Source organism: Electrophorus electricus, chromosome 15 (genome assembly GCF_041902795.1).
Source record: "Electrophorus electricus isolate QZ-2024a chromosome 15, ASM4190279v1, whole genome shotgun sequence".
Classification (NCBI taxonomy): domain Eukaryota; kingdom Metazoa; phylum Chordata; class Actinopteri; order Gymnotiformes; family Gymnotidae; genus Electrophorus; species Electrophorus electricus.
In genome coordinates this window covers 3,869,492-3,878,518 of record NC_137511.1, presented here as the reverse complement: position 1 = coordinate 3,878,518, position 9,027 = coordinate 3,869,492, and the positions used below count along the sequence as shown (strand labels likewise).

Genomic DNA, 9,027 nt, shown 5'->3' with positions numbered 1-9,027 from the left:
ATTTTTAAATTCCTTCCTGCAGCTATCGCCATTCAGACCTCTTAAATCTTAACGGGATAGTAATCTTCTTCCATGTAATATAAACATTAGTAATAGTTATCGATAACATTAATAGTGAAAGTAAATTAAATTAAAGTAAAGTCTTTAGTGAACTTTAATAATTTAAATTAATTTCGTGAAAATTAGGTTGTTTTACATTAATATATAAAACATAACTACTACCATTCTCAGGTATTTCATCATGTGGTTGATAACCTTATCCTTTAACTTAACGATTAAACTATTTATCGTACAGAATCGAATATTAAGGACTTTTATCTAATGCAGTGGCATGTCCGCTGTTGCTAAGCACCTCCGGAAGTAGCCAGATGTTTACAAATCCGTAGACACTTAAGGGTAAGCTATCATTGCTGTGCGAATGAGTAAAACACGCAAATTTAATAGCTATATCTGTGAGATGTTAATAATTGTCTAAACTATTCCTTTAGAAAATTGTCATAAAACGCAATCAACCCATTACTCATGTAGTCCTAGGACAGGTGTTGTTAGTTTGTTCTCGAGGGATTCATTTGCCTTAACTAACTAGCTAGCTAGAAGTGTAACGTTAGTAAGCGTTAATAGGTACGATAGCTAGCCGAGCTAGTTCAAAGCTAGTCAACGTTATATAACGTTACCTGGCTAGGGTTCAACTGTCTTGGAAGTAATGTTAGTCTTTACCATCTGCAAAGTTAACGATCGGGTTTACAAGTTTAGTTGTTGCTAGCTAATTTGCTAACATCGTAGCTAGCTAAGGATGGCAATGTTTCAAATCTTTCAAATATAGCTAAGGTTTAACTTAAATGTTTATGTTATTTCTACGGCTGTATTATGCCGATGCAACTTATTTTTTAATTGGGTAACATTAATACTGGATTGCACTCAACTAAGACAATATATAGGTGAATTGATTATAGCTAATGTATGAGGATTGTGGAGTAGGAAAGGACCGTGGATAGATCGCTAAAAGTCCTGTGTCGCGTAGCCTAGTGTGCAGTCACAACTTGGATGAAATGTGAGTTGTTTTTTCTTTAGTCTTTCTTGCAGCACGTTTCTACGTGTACCTCAGAATGCCCCTTTTTGGCAATACGTTCAGCCCCAAGAAGACGCCACCTCGGAAATCCGCATCTCTCTCTAACCTCCATACAGTAAATGTTGAATCTCTGTCAATGCAACTATATTAACATGAGAATCTTGCAAAGAGTTAGATAATTTGGATGGATGGATGGATGGATGGATATATATATATATATATATATATATATATATATATATATATATATATATATATATATAAATGTGGTTTATAGAAGTCATAAAATGTTGCATTTGTTTTTGAACAGTTGGATCGGTCCACTAGGGAGGTGGAATTAGGTCTGGAGTATGGAGCCCCTGTAATGAATATTGGTGGTCAGAGCTTGAAATTTGAAGATGGACAATGGATTACAGGTAATGGACTGTCAACTGAATAATACAAGTTCAATATTCCATTACTTTGTCCACTGTGCTGTGTTTTTTTTTTTGGGGGGGGGGGGGTTGTTCCCAAGTTGGCTTTTTTTTTTATATTGTGGTATAGTCCAAATGTGATTTTGTCACTTACAGAGTCAGGAGGTACTGTGTCAAACAAGGAGGTACAGAAATTGAAGAAGAGGAATCTGCAGTTGGAAGAAGAAAATAATCTTCTAAAGCTTAAAATTGATATTCTCTTAGATATGGTCAGTTGTTATCACGGTTTAATCTGACTTGCTGTTCAGTTAAAAGCCATAGCTAATTTAAAGTTATTTTCCCTGGAATGTTACACATAGAACTTGTGTTAACCCCCCGACCCCCCCCCCCCCCCCCAAGTGGCTTTTTGGACGATGTGAATATTAAAACTAATTTAAAACAAAATTTGTTACGTTGCAGAGCTAATCTCCTGTGAGTTTAACCATGTTCAAATGCAAGTCACAGTAAATATGTATTATATATTTGAATCATATTATCTGTTATTATAAACTTTTACAAGCCTATTTTTAATCCCCTTTGATCTCACTTAGCTGTCGGAAACCACAGCAGAGTCACATGTAATGCAAAAGGAATTGGAGGACATGAAGAATCATTACAAACGAAAAAAGTGACAGGAAGAATAAAAACGGGACTTTCATTATGAACATTGCATGGAAGTTTATAGGTTGTTCCTAGAAATTATTTGTTGTACTATTCAAATATCATGGATATTTTAGAAGTAGTGATATAAAAGATTTTTTTTGGAAGACTTTGTTGTATAGCTGGATGCTTGTCTGTGTTCATATCAGATATGCCGATGTGGAACCTGAGTAAAGTGTTATTTTGGTGACAATCTGAACACAGCATTATTTTCTTATTTGTTTTTTTGCTTTTCTTTTGTGATATTTGACAATTTACAAAGATTTGATTAGATTTTTTAAATGATTTGAATGTCTTTATTTGTTGCAGTTACAGTGGCTAATGGTATTTTTAACTTGTTTTTTCTCCTAATGCATATTATCTTTAAATCAACAGCCACCTTGCATCTATTGAGGGTTATTTGGTTATTTTAGTCTTTTACACATAGGCCCAGAATGTGAAATATGGATATTTATATGCAGTCAGTTCTTTGACTTTTGTCTCACTGTTTGCTCATTATTATTGTGTGTTTGTTTTATTATTGATGTCATTAATTCTAGATGTGAAATAATGCATTAACATGATAGTGCTGCAATGTATGAAAACCTAATGGGGGAAAAACAGTTCTCAGTTCAGTTTAGGAAGACCAAATGAAATACCTGTGTGAGCATAGGTTTTGTCCGTGTCACAATATGAACAAGAAACCACGGAGATGCATGTACAGGCCAGTTGGAGTACTGCCATCATGATATTAACACATACACAGAATACCTGTGTGCTGATATAATAATACATACGATTATTTAGGAACAGTGATCTAATTAATATGTTTGGTTTTTTTCACATTTGATTAAGTGCTATGTCCCTGTGGTCCTAGGAAGTTGTTCATGTCAGTTATCCCAAAGTCTCACTGTGCTTTGAAGTACTTACATATGGGTTCAAATCACCAGAGAACAAACACCCTTATTCTCTGGCTTAAGAAAATATCATTTAGATTGTGTGTGTGCTTTTAAGAGGATTTTCATATACGGCATGAGGCACATATCACTATAATAAGTTTGAATCAATAATTGAAGGGTTGCTTGGTTTCCTGTTTTCTTGCTAAATTCTTAACAATAGACATTCTTCTATTGTTATGTGAAAGTTTGATACAAGTTCTTTCTAATTTATTCACTATTTAAACCCCTGAAAGTGTAGGTGTTTTTATTTCAACATTTGTCTTACAAACATCTGCCTCACAAAAACAAAAATCTATTTTAATGTCACCCATATAAAGAATCTAGATGTGATATTATTCAATTTTAATAGCCAAATCCAGTAACTTATTACTTTTGCAATTTCATAAATGTATAAAAGATGTGCTATATTTTGATTATGTGTTCTGGGAAAGCTGTGTAGGTCAGACCTCTGTACATACTGAACCCATGTCCAGTAAATATGATCTTTTTAAGGGATTGAAGATTACTAAGTGGCAGTTTGTTGGCAGGGAGGTACACTGAAGCAGAGGGTTGTCTCAGATGGGGGTCAGAGAAGGAGGGGAAGAATGACGGCCTGGGGGCACCTACGACTTTTAGATTCCACTGTTTTATGCTTAATCATCGACCAGTTCTGTAATTTGACAAATGAGCCATAGTTCTTTGAACTATGTTCATAGTTATTTTGTATGGAAGCCTTCTGCATCTGGAAACAGGTGCCAAATTAATAATCAGCAGGCATTTTCTGAAAGGCTTCTGACTTTTCCTCATCTGACAGGTACTGTAAGATGCCTCTGCATGAATACGTACCATTTTTATTTTAAATGAAAATGCTTTTCTATATTAAATATTTACCAGATTTAACACAACTGTGTCAATCATGTTAACAGGAAATTATGTTAGACTTATTCTAGTTTAAGTGCAAAATTGTGATACAAATATAAACTGATTTTCCTTGGATGATAATCTATAACCCAATTTTAGACATAGTGAATCTTACATTGGTAATACACTACTGCAAATGTGACACTCATTAGAGTGAAATGGCAATATTGAATGAATTAAATAAAACAACAAACGCACACAAGGATCTATTGCTAAAAAGGGCTATAAAGACAAATAACGCAGTCTGCATTTTCCTTTTCACCAGCCATATTGTGAAATCCATATTTTAAGATACTATACATTTCCTCTAATTATGCCCAGGTCTATACACATATAGATCTGCAATTCTTTTCATACCAGCATTAGTCTGTTAACGTCCTACGTAGATTTGCTATGCTCAGTTTGCACTGTCAGACACTATCAAGAACACATGTGCTGCAGAGATCTCTAACTTTATTTACACAAACCATTCCGTTAAGCAAGTGTTTTTGTATTTAAAGTAAAAGACCACTGGCAGTGGCAGGAACATCTTCCACAGGTATCACTTTGGCTTGAGGGACCACGGAGGTGAGTGGAGTAGGGAAAGACAGAGTGAGTCCACCAGATGGAGGCTGGGACTGGTTGCTTGGTGGTTTTGTTATCACTGGCTTCTCCTATGCGTTCCCAGAAGCCAACAGTGTGTACTTCAAGGAAATTATGTGTATTTCAGCTGTGACTACAGGGACACGGTCTAGACCCCCTCCATCATACTGGCCATGCTCTATGGTTCAAGTAAAACTAACAGGGTTTAGTGCACTCAGGTCCAATTTTCAGTATCATTGTGAACTGATTTGGCTGTCTCCCAGTGATGCTATTTGGTGGGTTGCTGGCTTCTGCAGCATGTTTGGGGCCTCTTTTACCACTAACATCATACGGCTTCATCTCACTGCTGGGGGCGTCTGTTTCAGGCATCAGAATGATCTCTTTTGATAACGTGTACGCCATCTTTGTGAGCAATAACAATTTGTTTATATTTTTCATTTCTGATTATACAAAGTTATAACCTAAAATATATATTTGTTCAACATGCTGTGTGAAAGCTGTACAGATGCTGAATACCTGGTGCAGGTTTATTTAGAGTCAGATAAAAGCAGATATGTTAAGAGTCTGGTGGGTCCAAAGAACTGAGTTGAAAAACATTCATTTAGTCCAAGAATTAATCTGGCTTTGGGAAACCATTCTCTTATGTTTGACAAATACAAATAAATATGACATAGACATCCCTTATATATTTATCAACTCTGCAAAATATCAAGTATATGCTCTATAAAAATAAAATTTTAAAAAGGCTAAATAGGCTAAAATAAATAAACCATAATTATACTTCATAATTAACCTAGGGCGGTGTTCATTCTTTTTGTAAAAATAGTCCACACACTACCAGAAAAGAGAATCCAGCAGAGGTTTTGTTCAATTTTATTACATTAGTAATTTTTGATGTCAGCCAGTGAAACAAGGGCAAATGTTTCAGCTTTGAAGCTATCGTTAGTACTCAACTACTTTTCTTTCTTTCTTTTGTTACATTACAAAATACTTTTGATGTCTTTTCCCCTCTTTTCAGTAGCACAAAGAGGAATGCACCAGTGCAACCAAGCAACCAGCCAGAAACATTTTAAGGACCTTGACTTACTGAGGCAAGGCGCGTACAATGAGGTCACGTGTTCGCTAACGTCAGTTCAACGCCGATGTTTATTGGCTTAAATCAGAGCTTATAATTTAAACTCATTGCGATTGGCTGAGGTTTGCGTCACCGTTTTCAGGAACGTCACGTCTCAGGAAGCGGCAACATTGTTCCTCTAACAGACCCAGATCTTAAGGCCCTTGCTCTTTAAAATAATAATAATAATAATAATAAGGCTTCGTAAAAAAATATATCTATTAATTCCCGACGATTAACAATTGTACTTTAGTCCGCGGAATCTCCCCAGAGTTTTCAAACTATAATTACCATGCCCAGAGGAGGTAAGGAGATAACATGTGGGTCCATGTTAGCCTGATGTCTAGGCGCTTAGCTGTATCAAACGTGTAGCTAATCGAGATATTTATCCAACCTGTCAGACGAATAGTAAAGATTTGCTTTTTCGTCGATTAGTAATCAGCTAGAAAGCCACCGTTAATAAAATTCTGTACATTTAGCAGCTCGCAATTTGGCTAACATGGCTAGCTAATGGATCAGGAACGTTAGCTATCTAGGCCACCATGCGCGCGGCTGCCGGTCAGCCACGTCTGTCTTTATTCTGGAATCGCACCGTAGTTTGTTTTATCTATCTGTATCTGTTTTATTATAATTTTTCCTAACGTCAAAATTCAGAAATGCGTTTCTGTTTTAATGAGTTTCTAAAGGTGTTTGAGTTATAAAGGTTACAATTAGTTAAGGCATTTCTTTTAATTTTCTACGTTCACTGTTTGGCGTGTTCTTAGGTAAAAAAGGCCACAAAGGCCGTGGCAAACAATTCAGCAATCCCGAGGAAATTGACCGACAGATGCGAGCACAGAGGGAAATGGTCAGTGTCAGTCTGTTTAATGCTTTTGGCCGTTCATCTGCCCCAAAGTTTGCTTGAGTCTAAAGTGTACTAAAAAGGCTTTCTTAGTTTGACTTGTTTTAAATCTCCCAGGTGTTCAAGCATAATCATTTTGTTTGTAGGAAGAAAACGGTGATGCTGAACACGAAAGTTTGTCAGAATCAGAAGAGGAAAGTAGCAGTGAAGATGAACACGTAAGTGCTACTTATGAGGCTTTTGTTGTTATTTTTGAGTAGAGCACCCGCTTCTTGTACATTGGTAAGTGCTGATGATCAGGCTGCATTGTTTTAAAACCTGTGTATCCTATCAGAGTCAAAGAAGGAATGGTGTGGAAGGATTGATTGAAATTGAGAATCCTAACCGCATTTCCCAGAAGAGCAAGAAAGCTTCTGAAGTAGATGTTGAAGCACCAAAGGAGCTCTCGCGCAGAGAGAGGTACCAAGCAAATGGCTGTAGGGCAAACTTAAAATTTTAACTGGGTGTAAACTGGACTTTGAATGTCTTCACGTTCAATCAGTTTTAATCCTGCCGTAAAACGTTAATGTTTTGGCGGCAGGGAGGAGATTGAGAAGCAGAAGGCCAAGGAGCGCTACATGAAGCTGCATCTAGAAGGAAAAACGGAGCAGGCCAGGGCTGACCTTGCCAGACTGGCTATCATTAAAAAACAGCGAGAAGAGGCAGCAAAGAAAAGAGAAGAACTGAGAAAAGGTGACTTAACTGCCTTTTCCTTTTTGAGAATTCTGTTGGTTTGTACCGCACGAGTCTGTTGACTTTGTTAGTATATTTAGTCTAAATCTTTTCTAAATACACATCCTTAAAGCACTATTAGCTAATCGTTATTTTATGATCGATTGTGCACATTGTACTAACATTTTCTCTCATAGAAACAGTGCTAACAAACTTTCTGTTGTAGAATTAGAATATGTTGGGGAGGAAGAACTCTTATGCTGTAGTCTAAAACATTGCCATTTATTGAATCCTGATACTGGGATATCTTTCTAATGTATATCCCTTATTTTTTTTGTGAATCTGTTATAGAAAAAGAAGCCCAGGAGGCCAAGTCCAAACGTTAGCCTGTTCCCCACCCCTGAAGACCGGGCTGGCGGGGAGGGAAGGAATGAAATTAAATAGGGAAACAGTTCAGGGGTGTCCAGACACACTGTCCATTCATTCTTTCACCCCAGAGGGACAGGACAGAGGTTTGGACAGAGTCGGACAGAAGTGGGGGTCAAAGGCAGGAGCCTGTTGGTTTGTGGTTGGGCCCTGAGACGGGGAGTAATCAGCAACACCGTGGCATGCTTGTGCCTCAGCCCTCACCCCCCACCCCCCACGCCCCACCCCACCCCCCACCCCCCGTCACCTCCCCTGTGCTCTGATCCTAAAGCTGCTTTGCTCTTAAATTTGCTCTTTTGATATGTTTTAATATACCTTTGGTTGGGATGATGTCCAAGAGTTGCGCAGGATAGTATTGTTACTGACCTCTCCAGGTGTGGAGTGGGGTAGAGTAGTGAAAGGAGAAACACTAGCAAGCCTGTAGCGCCTGTAGAACTCCAATCAGCTTCTGTTCTGTCCTGTGCCAGCTGTTTTTGGAAGGCTTTTTTTTTTTTTTTTTTTTTTTTTTTTTTTTTTCCCCCCCCTCAAATGAATAAGCTGCATATAAGCAGAGACCTTTCAATTAATCTGCCATGATATTATTATTATTATTTTTTTTTTAAATAATTTCTCATTTCCAAGATGCATCAAGGCTTTCATGATAATTCAAAGAAGGTTATAATTGTATGTGGGTATCCTTTTGACATGTAAACAATCTGTTTAAGTTTTGAAGGGGAGCTAAGCAGTACTTATAAGCAACTGACTCATAATGTTGATGGTATACACAACATTTATATCTTCAATACAGAACAGAGTTTACTTAACAATTATCTTGTGCACTTGCTTTTTTTTTTCTGGAAATTGCTTTTTCTGTTTTTATTTAAACTGTTCACGTTCAACATGGACATGTCACATGTATAAGTATTGGTATGCTTCAGGCTGTAGGTGGGACCTGAATTGCCTTGAACGTTCAGGAAAGCAATATTACATGGCGGCAGGTGATGCAAGATTCAGCTCCATTCTTAAACGTATATATTTACAAAAGTGTTTTGAATATTTGTAAAGTGTTCAGCATTTAAAAAAGTACTCACAATATGAGGTATTGATGGGAAGAGTAATATTCATTTTTGTCTACCCTAAACTCACATGTTGTATAGAAATAAATTCGTTAGTATGTTGATTTCTGTCCATATAGTTTTGTAAAAAAAAAATTGATTGTTGTGCACTGTATAGTCGCAGAAGCCTTGAGCTGGGACTAAATGACTTGTGTGCACTAGAGCGCTCCTGAAACTGACAACATAATATAACTGAATATAGTATTACATTGATAAAATATTTTAATAAAACTTCAGCCA

General features: G+C 36.9%; 2 protein-coding genes across 3 annotated transcripts; both read left to right on the top strand.

Moving 5' to 3' along the window:
• The first annotated feature begins 336 nt into the window (after positions 1–336).
• cby1 (chibby 1, beta catenin antagonist) lies at positions 337–2,970 on the top strand. 2 transcript variants are annotated; one of them, XM_027005962.3, is made up of 5 exons: positions 337–396; positions 1,072–1,184; positions 1,380–1,485; positions 1,639–1,751; positions 2,073–2,970. In XM_027005962.3, exons 2-5 carry the CDS (start codon positions 1,107–1,109, stop codon positions 2,151–2,153), a joined length of 378 nt encoding a protein of 125 aa, XP_026861763.2. In that variant the 5' UTR covers positions 337–396; positions 1,072–1,106; the 3' UTR covers positions 2,154–2,970. The 2 variants fall into 2 exon arrangements, with proteins under 2 accessions (XP_026861763.2, XP_026861762.2); XM_027005961.3 differs by lacking the exon at positions 337–396 and having other exon boundaries at positions 403–1,184.
• Positions 2,971–5,816: 2,846 nt separating this feature from the next.
• On the top strand, positions 5,817–8,852 carry pdap1a (pdgfa associated protein 1a). The gene is made up of 6 exons (XM_027006080.3): positions 5,817–6,020; positions 6,480–6,562; positions 6,703–6,774; positions 6,891–7,015; positions 7,137–7,288; positions 7,619–8,852. The coding sequence occupies exons 1-6, from the start codon at positions 6,008–6,010 to the stop codon at positions 7,651–7,653; spliced, it is 480 nt and encodes a 159-aa protein (XP_026861881.1). The 5' UTR covers positions 5,817–6,007; the 3' UTR covers positions 7,654–8,852.
• The last annotated feature ends 175 nt before the right edge of the window (positions 8,853–9,027 follow it).